The sequence below is a fragment of the Miniopterus natalensis genome, chromosome 13 (genome assembly GCF_054644295.1).
Source record: "Miniopterus natalensis isolate mMinNat1 chromosome 13, mMinNat1.hap1, whole genome shotgun sequence".
In the NCBI taxonomy this organism is placed as follows: Eukaryota; Metazoa; Chordata; class Mammalia; order Chiroptera; family Miniopteridae; genus Miniopterus; species Miniopterus natalensis.
Window position 1 is genome coordinate 21,686,784 of NC_142093.1, and position 15,866 is coordinate 21,702,649.

The 15,866-nt window shown below is 38.5% G+C and overlaps 1 protein-coding gene across 3 annotated transcripts in view; it reads right to left on the reverse strand.

Moving 5' to 3' along the window:
• Positions 1-15,866, reverse strand: part of THADA (THADA armadillo repeat containing) — a 266,071-nt gene that overhangs the window by 177,295 nt on the left and 72,910 nt on the right. For all 3 annotated transcript variants that reach the window (XM_087823521.1, XM_087823522.1, XM_016204113.2), the window contains exon 26: positions 15,196-15,287. In XM_087823521.1, coding sequence (XP_087679647.1) covers positions 15,196-15,287 — 92 coding nt within the window. The remainder of the gene's footprint in view (positions 1-15,195; positions 15,288-15,866) is intronic.

Below are 15,866 nucleotides of genomic sequence, written 5' to 3' on the forward strand. Positions count from 1 at the left end.
CTCCTTGCTCACCTCCTCACAGAGCTCTCCACACTAGGTGTGTGGTCTGAAGGATGTCGACCCGCTTGACCGCGAGCCCCATGAAGGCAGAGACTGCCTTGCTCACCTCCCAATGCCCAGCAGCCATCGGGCACACGGCAGTGGGTCGACAAACACTGCTGAGCGAGTGAGTGCTAGTAAGAGCCAAATGCACCGTTGCTTACTCTGCGCCAGGCACTCTTCTAACCTCCTCGCAGGTATTAACTCACTTATCTGCCCCCAAACCCTAGGAGGTAAATGCTAGCATTTTCCCCATACAATATGAGGCAACTGAGGCAGAAAGAATGAACGTTTCATTCTTCTTCCAATACAGTCTGATTTTATCTCCAGCAGGACAAAAGTGAGTAATTTTACTCTACTTCTTAGGAAAGAGGATGTGACTGAAAATCCATTTGGCAGAAGTTTGTTACTTTTAGAAATATTGCATATTATAGAACAAAAAGCTTTAGTGTGATGGGAAAATAACCAGATTAGGAGTCATATCTGAATTTGAGCACCAGCTCTGCTTCACATTGGCTATAAGACGTGTAGCAAATTAATAATCTAAATTCCAATAATATGTATCTTATTGAGTATTCCAACCAGGATTACATGAGGTAAGTATATGAAAATCCTCTGCAGCCCTTATGTTATAAAGCTGGGTATACTGATGCTACTGCTATCACGAAGAATATAATGGAATGATGTCTGACTCCACACATAGCAAATATTTATAATCAGTTACTATATCTCTCTACTTTTGTTTCCCTTGTGGATAAACTGGTTCAAATCATTAGAAAAGTTTTCAAATCTACATAGAGATTTCTACTGAAAGTTAAAAAACTTTCTACTAAATTGAACCAGTTAAACTCCATCTGTTTTGAGGCTCACAGTATAAACTAGGAAATAAGAAAAATAATTGAGTATTAATAAAAAAAACTTGATAAAAGTCTTAAAATTTTCAACAAAACCATGACCAGTACAAGTGACTAAATTATCTACACTGTAGAGACTATCTACACTCTCTTGTCACTAGTGGAATCTTATATAATATAGCCAGCCCTACAAACTATGAACAGCTCAGTAGATAAATCTTAGTAAGCCTCCACATCAAACAGACTGGAAGAAATCAAAAGACCGCTGAGCTAAGCCAGACCAGGCCGATATTTTGGTTTATTGGTTAACTGTTATGCTTGGAAAGGCATAAAGCTTAATTGCGAGGCTTGAGGTGTATGTCAAAAATGCCTGACTTAAGTAGAAATTCTGATCATAGCATCTGTCACTAGTTAAAATACATGGAGATCTTTATCCAGGATATTTTTTGCTGTTTATATTTTCAATAAATGAAAACAATGCAGTCACATGGTGACTAAATATGAATCATTGTTTCAGCTTTTTGAGACAGTTTGGAAATCCCAGGTGTAAATTAGGGAGTAACACTGTTGTTAATCCAAATCATGTGAACGTTTAAAAGGGGGAAATCTGGTTTAGTTTATGACTTCTTGTGGTATTAACCAAAGGTTTCTCACAAATACTAATGAATACAACACTTTGAAATACTATATGGAAAAGTGAAATCCGGTGGGGTTATTTGGATGTTTTTACCATTTTCTCCTGAATAACTAACTCCATTTGGCTGAACAAGCAACAAAACTAAACATCTCATAAAGGCCCTGGGATAAAGTGATTTCTCTGAGTACAATCCAGTGACGGTTTTAGCACAGAGGGAAAAAGGAGGTCCTCGTCACTGCGTCGCCATCATCTGCACTGCTACCAAAGCTACTCAACCGTACTCATCGATCGGTGTTTTCCGGCGCGTCTTCAGGACATGAAACAAACTTGAAACACAACCGTCCCCTTCAGGAGTTCATTTGCGATTACCTAACCAACTCACAAGACGCAGTGCCAACACAAGAAAGACAGTCCACATCATCGGGGTACAGCGGGAAGGTCCTACGGGAGGGGACGGGACCCGTTTATCCGTCCAATTAATTCAACAACTCTCACTGGCGGTGGGCTTCCTACACACCAAGCTTCCCGGCCTCAGGTCCTTTATAAGCACCATCACATTTACTCCTCACAGCTCTGGAGGCAGATCCTGTTCCCAATTCATGATGATGCTGAGATAAAGAAGCTGAGGCTCAAGGGACTAAGTAACTTGCACAGAGTCAGAGCCAAAAGTAAAATCGAGATCTGCCTAACGGAGCATACATTTTCTCAGCAACATTAGCATGTTGCTTCTTTGCCTCCGATGTAAGGCACACCATTTACAAAGCGCTGGGGTGAAAAAGGGGTGTCAGTCACAGGCCCTGTTCTCAAGGAGCACGGGCAGGTCAGGGAAGACTTCCTGGAGGAGAAGAGATTCAGGCTGAGCCTCAAGGACTGGAAAAAGCAGCACAGTGTAAGTAGAAGAGAAGGGACAAGCATTTCAGGAGCAGGCAGAAAGAAAAATTATAACATATTCAAAAGAACAGTAGGGAAACTAGTTTGATTAGAGTATATGCATTTGTTGGTAGTTGGTAGGAGTTTAATAAATATTTGTGGGTTTGAATAATAGGAGATAAGGTTGAAAAGGGTACGTCCAAATTATACAGGGCCTTGAAAGCTAATCTGAAGAATACAGTTAACCAACCAATAATGCGGGCAAATGTTCAACCTTACTAGTAATTAAAGCAATATAAATTGAAACAACATGGCAATGCTCCCCCTCACATTCTCTTAAACTTACATTAAAAAATAGTAATACCCATTACTAGGAAGATTATACATGCTGCTAAATTTGTAAATTGGTATCTTCTTATTTAAAAGGACTATGGCTATGGCTGTCAAGTTCATGGGATGTTTATATTCTTCAACCCAGTATTTCCATTTCTGATAATTATCCCAAAGAAATAATTCAAAAAACATGGAAAACCTAAAATGCATGATATTCTCTGCGCCTCTTTTTATAATGTGGAAAAGTTAGATGGAATGTAAATGTTCAATGGTAGGCAGTTGGTTTTAAAAAAAAAGGTTTAACAGAAAAGGAAAAGGCCAGTTAAAGGGATATGGACTTCAGACCACAGGCGGCAGCGCTGATGAAAATTCCTGAGCAGGAAGGCAGCGGGGAGGCTTTTTCCAGGATGATCAATTTATCAAGAGACCTGACAATACATAAATAGAATCTGAAGACTAGTTATATGTACCCTGTTGCCAAGAAATTACACGTAGGAAAATCAATCTGTAAGCAATAACCCTACATATTAAAATACTTTGTAAATAAAGTTACTCACCACATCATTATTAATAATTTTTTAAATCTAGGAGGAAAACTAAATATTTAATAGTAAGAGAATTACTAAGTAAACTATGGTAGGTCCTCTCTAAGGAATGTTATTTTAAAATGCTAGAGTGATATTACAAATGAAACCCTGAAGAATCATTAAATTCCAGTGTAATGGGGGAGAGGGGAGCAGGGGCAGGAAGAGATTTCTAGAGAAAGAAGCCGCCACGGAAAACGCCGTGAGCCCCACGGAATTCAGTTCCCGTGGGTGAGCCACCCAGTGTGGCAGTGCATGATGGCAGCACAGCCCTGGAGGCAGCAGAGCTGGAAACAGGAGGGTAAAGAAAACAAGTGCTTAAGAACCTTGTGTCCGCCGTGGGAAGGCCACAGCCTACTCACGATCCTATGGCAACCGAAATGCGTTTTTCCCAAGACATAAACATTATAAATGGTGGGACCACAGGTAGCCCACATAAATCTATTCACTTCCCCATTGAAACATGACACATTTACAGGGATAAAAAATTGAAACCTAGGTTATTGTAATATTAGTAACTAATCAAAACAAGAGAACACCATTGAAAGAGAAATTCTCTTTTATTTTCCCAAAATGTTGAAGCTTCAGGAAAAGTTGGCTTAGTAAGAGCGTAACGGAGACAGAGATGTTGACCTGTGGTGTGTTTTTGAGGGAAGGTGGGTGTTCACCACTCTTAGAGGCCAGTGATACTTTTTAGTACACAGGATTTTATTTCCAAATACGGGTGGGAGAGGGGAGATACTGCTCTAACGTTTATTGGTCAGTACCTGAACCATTTACTGCCATACAGATAGGACGAAAGAAGGCAGTGAGGTAAAACAGTGGGCAGGCGAGATTTTCCTGCCTAAATGGCAGAAGCACTGGCACGAGGAGGAAGGGGTTTCAAGAGAATGTGTGCTTGAGGAGTGTGACCAAGAGCTCTGCTGGAGGTGCTGGGCAGTGGCCGGAAGCGAGGGAGTGGGAGAGTGGCCGCGGGCTTTCCCCAGGGAGAGGAAAGGAGCACAGTCCTTACGGCCGGCCGCCTTGCATTACAGTTGAGTTCAAGTCTAAACTCTCCTCCTTGACTGCTTTTCAAATATTCAGATCACATTTTATAAATGTCTGTACTCCCCTCAGTGCGCAGAACCTCAAATCAAGTAAGTGTATTTGTTGAATGAATGATGAAGAAAAAAAATGTTGGATCACCTAAACAAGGCCACCGATGATCGAAAATGGAACTAGTGGCCTAAGAAGGCACTGACTGCAGGGGATCAAGAGAATTAAGGGGAGGAAGTATGTAACTGACCATTTATATGGATATAAATCACTTGTTTATAAATTGAGTTATCATAGAGATGAATGCAGGAAAGATAAAGATATGCTAAGAGCAATGGATGGCTGTAAAATGTGTTTATAGAGTAGAAAATTCTAGACCTCGAAGGTTTTAGCAGCTGGGTCAGACTTACTGATCCTTGTCATACGTAGCTAGTCTGACCCCATCTTCTGTCCGACCAGCTGGTTTGCCCTGACCCAGACAGCCCCATGTTCCACTTCTACAGAGGCAGTTTGTACACAACAGAGCAATACCAGTTTGGAGGAGAGAAAAAAGAGAGAAACTTGGCAGATAAAGAAGGAGATTAATTTGAGTTCAGAGGTCAAAAAGTCACATCAAAATACTATGCTCAATTTAAATGGAATAGAGATTTTTGGTTCATAAATCAAAATAATTAAGTACCAATTCCAATAAATTTGGAAAGGTCATTTGACTTCAAACCATTTGGCCTTACAATAACAAAATCGATGTTATACTATGTGTGTGAATCAGAGTTTCTAATGAAAAACTGTGTGAACATTTTGTGAGCTAGTCAGAGATTACCCATGAACAGGGAGACATTTCACATTGCATAGCAGCAGTTTCTGATTAGAAATTGGTTACATCTTATTCACAGTCCCTATTTTAATGCCCTGCAAAACTTTTTCTCATGTGTGAAGACACACTTTGTTACTGAATGACATTTTTGCAGTGCAAATTTGCTTACAGGAATGAATTATACAAACCAAATATCCATACATTTGTATGTCTTCATTTCTTTTTAAAATTATATGAAGACATTACATAAAAAAGGGAAAAATATTTTCCTATTAGGTTAAAATACTGCATATATTACTTATCTTCCTGTTAAACCATTGCTCTTAATGAAAATATTTTCAAAGTTTTTGAGAGAGCTTAGAAAACTGCAGTAGCAGACATCATTAGTCGTCTACTAAAATTCATCGCCCACCCCACCCTTCCCTTCAACAGCAGCTGACTTTGGTTGGGCATTCACTGTTCTCTGTGTGCTTCCTGGAGGGCTGGCACCAACCCCAGACCCAACTGGAGAATCCTGATTACTCTAAAATAGTACTTCTTCTTTATTCAGAACTTGGTAGAGATCCATTTCCCTCATCAGGGATAAGATGGAGCATGCTAAGATGTTCACTCTGACCAAAAAGATGTGAAGCAAAGTCTATATATAGGGTGTGGGGTTGAAAGCATGGGGACATATACAGGAGGTGCTGTTGTTACTCTTAAAAGAAACAGACACACAAGGCCCCTGGAAATTATGCTTAGACTCCACTGCATCTAGATGCGATGGCTGGAACTGCAACCACTTTGTAACCATGAGGGAAGCCTGCTTGGAGCCAGTGCCACCAAATCAAGGAGGGCACAGTAGAAAAATGAAAAGAACCAGGTCTTTCATGATGTCATCAACTTAAAATCAATCCCCCATAAAACTTCTTGGTTATATGTAAGAGAATCACTTTTCGTTATTGTTTAAAATTTGACTTGGGTTTTCTGTTACTTGCAGCCAAAAGCATCCTAACTGCTAAAAGTCTGAATTATTTCAAGCCTGTTTAAATACTAACAAATGGAACCCTTATTTAGGAGATGAGGAACTACAAAGTATGCTGCCTAACTCACTAACAAGTCTTACATACAGTCCAAAGGTGCAGAACTCAGCCATACCAGTGGATCCTAAAGCCTTACCTATTATATCTCAAAGCTGGTTACTATTCCATTCCCCTCTCCCTGTCTGCCCTCCCAACACACACACACAAATACATACACCACAGTCTAATGGGTTTGGTACTGGCCTTACTGATCAGTTCAATGACAATGTTGTAGACCCTATTTCCCCTGTATCAATGATCAAGGCTTTGGGAATGTGGACATCCTTCTACCAAAACGGTTGGAAATTCAAAAGTTGAATATAAAGTTCATTCTCCCAAAGAGGCACTTTAAAAATCATAAGATTTTTAAAGGTCTAAAACAAAGTTTTCATCAATTCCTATTTATTGACTACCTACTATACATATGCTAGGATACCACTGTAAATTTTTCTCTGATAACTTAGGATAATTTATAGTCTATTTAACTACAAGTAGAACTAAGTCTTTCTGTTGCTGCCAAGATATATTTGAAATGAATATTTTCTCTTCTCATAGATGGTGCTGTTCCTAACGATCGGAAACATGCCTCTCGCATGCTTCAATCAATATCCCCCAAAATGTGTCTGATAAAACAAAAGATGGTAATAGATGTTCTTTAAAAGAGGGAGTTTTCCATGGTCAAATAATTTGGGGAAATACTGCATGTTATTGAGCATATGTCATACTCTTGAAGATTCACAAAACACACTACACTATAGCACATTAAATATTTTCAGAAGTCCTGTCATAAGGAATTTTTTAATCCAGTATTTCTGAAACTTACTTGACTCTACAGTCTATTTTTCACTAAATATCTTTTAATATTGAGAAAACTAGTAATCCTTAAAACATAAGTCATGAATTGAGAAATTAGCAAAAAGAATAAATGCTGAAATGTTTGCACCAAGCTGGAACCACGCTATAACAATCCACAGAGTACAAGTCAGTCATTCGCAAGTAAGTCTCTTCCAAGGTCTTGTGTCACATTCTCCAATCTCACCAGCCAAGGACATAGAATGCAATCACTTCTCAAATGACTCCCAAAATAATGCTTTTATCGTGGAATACTCCAATACAAAAACTTCTAAACTATTCCTAATGCCACGTAAAATCCAAACTAGCCTTCTTGGTATGTCTGTTTCACGCACTGATACAGCCTCAGAACCTATTTCAGCGTTCACACAGAGCAGGCGGTCAATGAATCCTTGTTCTAGGAAAAACATGAATAAATGCTTTCAGATGTCCTCTCTGTCTTGTCCGGTTTATCTTCTAACTCTCTCAGACATATACAATGTGTTCCAATCTTTGTATCTTTGTTCATGCTATATAACCTCATATGCAACACCCTCCTCTTGACCTACCCAAAGCCTGCCCATCCTTTCACGTCCAGACTAAGCCCTGACTCCTGCATGGAACCTGACCTCACCCTGCCTGACCCCATATTCCTGGACAGGGCTAGAGAGTTTGATACTCAGGTTTTCTTAAACTAGTTCACGTGTTGGTCTTACCTCTCAATAAGTGATAAACTCCTTCAAATCCAAGACCATGTCATAACTACTTCTGTACATATTAGAGTGCCAAGGTGCATAAGTATTCAATGACAAATCTTATTGACTGTATTTTATTAAAAAGTTTGGAGTGTAACAATAGTTGGAAATGCCTGTAATTCCTAAACTATACATTACTAAAATCAACAGTTATAAAGACCAAGTTCTGAATAAAGAAGAAATACTATACAAGTTCTAAAGAAACTGTTTCCTTTGGATTTAACCTCTTTGACTCCATTTTTTCATTTGGAAAGTAGCTCTGCGGTATTTCTCTACAGGTACTGAATGAGCAACACATACTGCCTGCAAACCCCCCGATAAAAGAAGACTTTATCTCATAGTCCTGGAAGCACTCCTGACGTCTTGAATTATGTAATCCTGGTATTACATTATATTAGTCTGGTTCATATAAAATGTAAGCTACAAAAATACCAAAGCTGAGAAAAAATATTTATTTACTCATGCCTTTACTAAGATGCAGAAAGAGGATATGTGCACTGCCAAAATTCCATAGAACATGCTCAGACTAAAGCAACAATGCCTCAGTTATTAAAGAAGGCAATGGCCTGAAGCAGTATTTAAAAACAAAGAATACTTGGTCCATGCAAGAGTCAATATTTAAAGACACAATGACTAATTCCCACTTCAAGTTCATGAACATATTTTTTTAAGAGATTCTTTTCGGTTAAAATTTTTATTTGTGGTTTTCCCACCTGCGATCTATGAAACTAAGAATGAACAAAAACTTGAAACATGAAACCCTCCAGTAGGCCAAAGTGTCCGTATAGATTTAATTTATACACTGAACTTCTTAACAAGGGTTACACAAGACTAGTACTTTACTTCTTAGTCTCCAAAAATTCTCAATTATCTACTCTGCCTAAAGAGCCACATAGAAGGTTCTAGCACACAGCTGTGGGAAATGATTGAATACCACCTCCAGACCATATGAAAACACTGGGACTCTTAATTTCAAATTATTTGAATCTCAACTAGTATTATTGTTGCTAATAGAAGCTGCATTTATAAACAATCAGCTAATTTTAAAAATGTTCTCGTTGAGCACACTGCAAGCTAAAAGGAACCATTAAACTTCTTTCCAGGACTAGCTCTGTGACCTCGAACATCACTCAACTTTTCTGCACCTTGATTTTCACATCTGCAAAACGAGAATGGGACTAGATGGCTTCTTAGGTCTTCTGAAACATAAAACTAATAATAATCATAGTTTTTATTATCATTTTTATTAAAGATATGAATGAAAAATATAAGCACAAACTCGGGAAAGCATTAGGTTAACCCTAGAAGACATTATACCATAGGCAAGGATTATCGTGAAATTCCAAAACCCTCTCCCCATAGCACCAAACCATCATCAACTACAAGAATTTTTACAGAAGTCAATGTCTTTCTGGCCACACCGATATCCTATTTCCCCCACGGTATCCTACCGGAATCATTTAATCCATCCCCTACACGCCAACCCAAACACTAAGATTTCTACCTTCCTGGCTTTCTGGTATGACATTAGAAACCTGGGGACCTGCTCTGAAACATCTGCATGAAAACAGTGTGAAGCTCATGGAGGAACAGAACATTCTTAGGACAAAAGGCACCATCCACAGAAAGGGTGCTCAAGTCACTTCAAAACAAACTTTTCCACTGGCCCCCTTCCATCTTTCCTCCTAAAATCAACCTGCCATGTGGGAGGTGGGGGATCCTTGGCCCACAGGGAGACTTTGAGTGAAGTGGCTCATTTCCCAGAGTTTGACAATGTAAAATCTAAAGCCAGGCTCTAACATGGTGACTCACTGCTTGGGACGGGGCTGAGAGAGCCGTGCGCAAATCGCAGGTGCCTTGCAGATGGAACTGGATTTATGTTCTAGTTCTGCCACTTCCTGGCTGTATGACCTCGGGCAAATAACTAAATCTCACTAACCTGAGTATACCCCTCTGTAAATTAGGACTACTACCCACTGCACAGGGCTGTGATGGAGGCTAAATTAGGCACCCATAATGGGTCTGGTGTGTGCCAAGCACACAAATGGGTACTAAGGTAATGCTACCCCCTTCACAATTTCTCCCTTTCTGCTACAGAAGCAGAACAGAGCCTCCAGCACAGCAGACAACTGCCGTATTCTTCATTAGATTGTCAGTTTCCGTAGGGCCGAGAACATGTCTGATTCATCTTTGGATCACAGTGCCCAGCAGAGGGCTCAGCCCAGAGTAAAAACTTAATAAATGCTTGTTAAATGGAGAAAATGAGAATCCTTTAGGTCTGAGGATGTTAAGATTATCCTGGCCACAGTCAAAGAAAATTCTGATTTTCAGTTTGGCCAAATAGGCGCTTGCTACAAACTACTATGTAGTTCAAAGCAAAAAAGCTACTCTGAGCTCTAATAATTACATTCTCTAAAATATAAAAGCCCAATTGCCCGATAGTTTGCAATTTTAGTTTTGAGAAACCAATTCTTTCCTAAACAATGGAGTGGGTAACCACAAACACTTGTGGAATCTCTCTCTTCCTAGAAAACATGAGGAACAGGAGAGAAGCCAGTCTGTCTGGAAACTGCTTCAAAATCAGTCTATAAACAGGGGTTGGACTAGCCCTGGCTGGGTGGCTCAGTTGGTTGGCTCCCATACACCAAAAGGTTTCGGGTTTTCGATCCTTGGTTAGGGAGCGTATAGGAGGCAACCAATAGATGTTTCTCTCTCACATCGATGCTTCTCTCTCTCTCTTTCTCTCTCTCCTTTACTCTATCTGAAATCAATAAGCATGTCCTCGGGTGAGGACTGAAAAAAAAAAAATCTAAAAAAAGAAACGGGTTGGACTAGATTAGATGCCCCTCAGAGGATCCTACCAGACCTATTAAGAGAAATAACTAAAATAACTCTGTCATTTATACCCAGGAAAATAAAATAAGTACAATTTAACATCTCCTAAAATAGTCATTAGAAATAATTTTACTTGTACCTAGTGATGCTTTTGCAAACATCCTAAGCTATTAATTTGAATATAAGCTCCTAAGAACATGACTTCCTCCCAATACTCCACTCAACTCTCCTGTAAATGAATTTTAATACATCCATTACTCACAGCACATTGTTCAGCTATTATATGTTGTCTTCTATTTGTATCTGTTTTACAAATAACAATTTTTGTTTCCCTGGCTGAAATGTAAGCTCCTCCAGAGAGTTTCAAGTTTTATATTTCTCATATACTCCTTTTTTGTGTCAATACTGAATTCACAACAAATGCTTACAAATCCCTATTGGCTGATGGACTGATTTAAAATGAAGAGAGAAAGCAAAAGCTATAGAACACTCTGCACTGAGCACCTGTATGAAGCTTTGGCAAAGTCTAAAATAAAGCTTTCAGACTGCTGTGGACTAGACTACTGGAAGGTTAATACACACAGGGGCCAAAGGGAAAGACCTAGAGTTAAAGATCCCTTGGTTTAGCTCCTGCCCTGGAAGGAATGAGGAGCTAGCAAGGTGAGCCCACGCACATTGCAGGCGGAGGCTGCCGTGGAAAGGCCGACACACTCCCCAGATCCCAGAGCTGTGCAAGTTCTGATTCTGCAGAGGCTCAATGATTCACTGTTCGGGCCAAGTCAGTCAGGTGGCAATAAAGAGAACGGGCCCAGCCGGGCGTGGCTCAGCGGTTGAGCACTGACTTAGGATCCGGGAGATCGTGGTTTGATTCCCGGTCAGGGCACATGCCCGGGTTGTGGGCTCGATCCCCAGTTGGGGGCGTGCAGGAGGCAGCCCATCAATGACTCTCTCATCATTGACGTTTCTCTCTCTCTCTCGTCTCTCTGAAATCAATACAGATATATTAAAAAAGAAAAAAGAAAAAAAAGAATGGAATGGAATGGAATGGAGCTTTAGAAAATGAAAACGTAATAACAGTATCTAAAAGAAACCTATAAAACTCGGGGGTTTTCATTCTTCATAATCCAAAGAACACATCTAGAACAAGACTAATGCATTCTAGAGTCCAGTCATCATGCAGGCACTGGACATGCTGAAAGATGGGGATGCAGAGCCCCTGCTCCTTTCTTTATATATGAAAAGGAAACTTCTTGTCCCTACTACGAGGCAGCTACTGTTCTGGGCACTGAGAATACAGCAGTTTACCAAACTCACAAGTCTAGTAACAATTACATAAAGCTTTAGCTGAGTATTTTGCAGAAATAAGAGACATCAAGAGTAATCCAAATCTCTTAAGAGGAAAAAAACCAAGGCCCAGAGAGGCTAACTAACTTGTCTCAGTTGATCATCGTGGCTATATGGCAACAAAGGCAGGAGTAAAAACAAGAATTCTTATCCTTCGCTAATGATGAAATTTACTTATTCATGAAGCAGGTATTTCTGTGTGCCTATTATTTGCCAGACAATACGCTAGGCACCAGGTATAGAGAAATGGATAAGATCCTGACCTTGTCCTCAAAGAGCAGTGTAACGGTAAGACAATGAAATGAGTCTAACAACAAAAGTGGTAATAGAGAAAAAAAAGCAAATTATATCTCTAATTGCATAGGACTTCCAATATTTTATTTTATTATTTATTTATTTTTTAATATATCTTTATTGATTTCAGAGGGAGGAAAGGAGAGGGAGAGAGAGAGATAGAAACATCAATGATGAGAGAGTCATTGATCGAGCCCGCAACCTGGGCATGTGCCCTGACCGGGAATCGAACCCCGATCACCTGGATCCTAGGTTGACGCTCAACCGCTGAGCCACGCACGGCCTGGCGGACTTCCAATATTTTAAAAGAAAACAAAGTGTTAATAATTTCTTTACCCGCACCCTAGCCCTATGAGTACAGGGCACGGATCTTATTCCTGTTATACAGATGGAGAAACTGAAGTTTAAAGAGGATGAGGGGGTCTATTAAGGTCATCTCCGGTGGCAGCAAAATGCATAGAAACGAAGTCTGTTTACTCCTAGGCATTTTTTTCACTAGATAGGAAAAGCAGATGTTCTTTTTATGTCTAGTTCCCTACTGACCAAGAGCACACATTTGCAAGATGTGTGCAGAACAATCTGCGGCTGTGAAAGTAGATTTAACTGTCTGAAGTCTCATCAGCTGAGTTTAGTCATCCGATGGTTGAGTAACCCACCAACAGGACAGCATTATTACTAGCATCCTTAAAGTGCCCATTACATATACACACAAAAGATGGAAAAGGTTCTGCCCCTCAGGGAGTTAATACTGTAGGGAATGGGCATAAAAGCATTTCAACAAAAAGTGACATAAACAAACAAACGACAACTAGAAGAACCATTATAAGTAACAGCAAATTTAAGACACTAAAGGTTTTGCAGAATAAATCTAGTGGGTGCTGCCAAGAAATATACTCTTTAAGGGTTAAACAGAGAACAGAAACCTTGTATACATAATGATGTACCAGTCCTTAGATGGTGATGGCAATTATATTATTATTTTAAGCCCTCACCCAAGGGTATTTTTTCTATTGCTTTTCAGAGAGTGGAAGGGAGAGAAAGATAGAAACATAGATGTGAGAGAGACACATCAATTGGTTGCCTCCTGCTCACATGCCAACCCGGGCTTGGGACATGCCCTTGGCCGGAATCAAACCCAGGACCCTTCGGTCCAAGGGCCGATGCTCTAACCACTGAGCAAAACTGGCTAGGGCCAATTGTTAGATTATTGAACTAAAGGCTCTTATCAAAAATGTTCATCACATTAAAAAAAAATTACTTCTTAATTCCATTTCACTTTTGAACTTTACTCAAAACAATTATATGAATATTCCATTTCCCTCTTTCTAGGAAAGTTATCTATTTTGTAACCTTTCTTAATTAAGAGTAATGAATTTATAACAGAGGTTCCCATCAGCTTGCCTTGGGCAAAAAGATCAAAACAGTGTGGTTTCCCTGTGCTATTCCGAAATAAAATTAATCTGACCATTTTCTCTTGTACATAGCCAAGTTTATTTACACAACCAAGAATTGCTCACTTCATAAAAGGGAAAAGGGAAACACACATTTCTTCATTTTCAAGTCCTGTTTTAAACATTAACTTCACTTGTTTGATAACTTCGTATCGTATTTTATTTATACCATTATTTATCATGGCCTTATAATATGACCAAACTGTCTTAAACTTTTTGGCATTTTGTAGAATTATTAACAAAATAAAGCTAAGGAGAAACAAGTATTAGTAATTTCAAACTACTGACAGGAAGAATTATTTAGGAACCAGCTAAATAGTAAAAATTATAATCATCCTTTCAAAAGAATAATGTTATCATTATTTTAAAAATACAACTTGGTTAAAAAAAATCTCTCTGGTATTTCCTGAATATACTCAGGGGATTCATACTTATAGCCAGTTGCCTTCCTTTTAAATATTTATTGAATTTTATAGGGTGATCAGTAGGAATTTAAATGACAATTCAAAACTGCCAGTCGGTTTCATTAGAATTACCAACAGGGCATCATAAAATTACTTCATGATATAGTCTAATTCCTAAGACTCAGACTCAGTTCCACCACAAGAAAACATATTTTAATACACAAAAGTTTAAAACTTAAATTAAAAGTGTGATAATCAACTTTCTTAGGTAGGAGAGGACTAGGGCTGATTTATCTCTAGATCAAGAGAAACCCCACTGGGCCAAACTGGATCCTGAACGAAGAAAATAACTAAACATGTAGCAACAGCGACACCTAGTGTTAACAACTGCAAGTCACCAGACTACAACTAAAGAAACAGCTATTCAAAACTTCTCTTTAAAAACCAACGAACAGAACTTGTACTCTGTACCTAAAAATTACCCATAATCAAAGTGTTTCAATAGATTTCCTTCCAGACATTAGAAAACCTTAAGAAAAAAACATCTTAGAGAGTTAACATAACACGAAAGACCTAAAGGTGAAAAAAAGCATTGTTTATTCTGTGTGGCCAACATCTAATTTAACGCAGAGGTAATGTGGGACATGTTACTGATGACTGTATCATAAACATTTAAATTTCCCGCTATAAAAGCAAGATATTGCACAAGCTAGTACTTGATGACCCATCAAGAAAAAGCAAATTTAGGACATTTCAGGAATACCTGAAGATGCAAAGAAATAAAAAAAACTTTAGCTGTTACACTGAGAAACAAGCTCTACATTTCAGCCCTTGCTACCTTCCTATATTTTCATTGCTTTGAAACATCAACTTATTAAACAGTAGATATTTTTGTTCAAGAACTTTTAGAATTTGGCAGCATAGGTTAATTTATTTCAGTATTTTTAGAGTTTTATGCTCTAGATGAACCTATAAAAGCAAGCAGAATTCCAAAAATTATCTTGGGCTGGGAAATATTTTGTAAAAAGCAAAGTTAACAGTAGATGGAGCTTACGTATTTTTTTTGAAAAGTTCATCCTTTCCCCTTTTAACTCCAAATATTCTTGTGATCAAGGTACTGAAGAGAAGTGTGGATGAGTTTCTCACCTAATGTAAAATAAATACACAATAAAGGTTAAGAAATATTCATGGCATGAAACCAACAATTACAATGTTCAAACTAGACATTAAAAATTATTACCCAATTGGCTAGCGTGGGGCTAAAGAAAATAAGGTTTGTGTTCATAAAAATAAGACAGTTTTCAAAAACTTTATAGTATTTGACTCAATGACTTCCTCTTAAACTGAACTCTACAATCCAACTACATGCACACATATAGCTCTTTCCTATACTTATAATATTACTACCAATTGTTTTCATTACCTCTTTGTATTTGTATCACCAAATAACACTTCTTTAAAGAAACAATTCATTTTCCATATGCTTTCTGTAATTATTTACCTGTGAGAAATATTTATAACGCCTAACTAAAATAATCCACATTATTAACATGTCCAAGATAATATTTCATTTCCAAACTGTTGTTTATTAACGCCACAATGCCAGTAACCTAATAAAGTAATTTTAACCCTAAAATGATCTGAAACAACTAGTAAACAAAAATAAGAGAAAAGTTATCACTAATAAACATGAATTTCTTCAAAATGATACTAATAGAGCATATC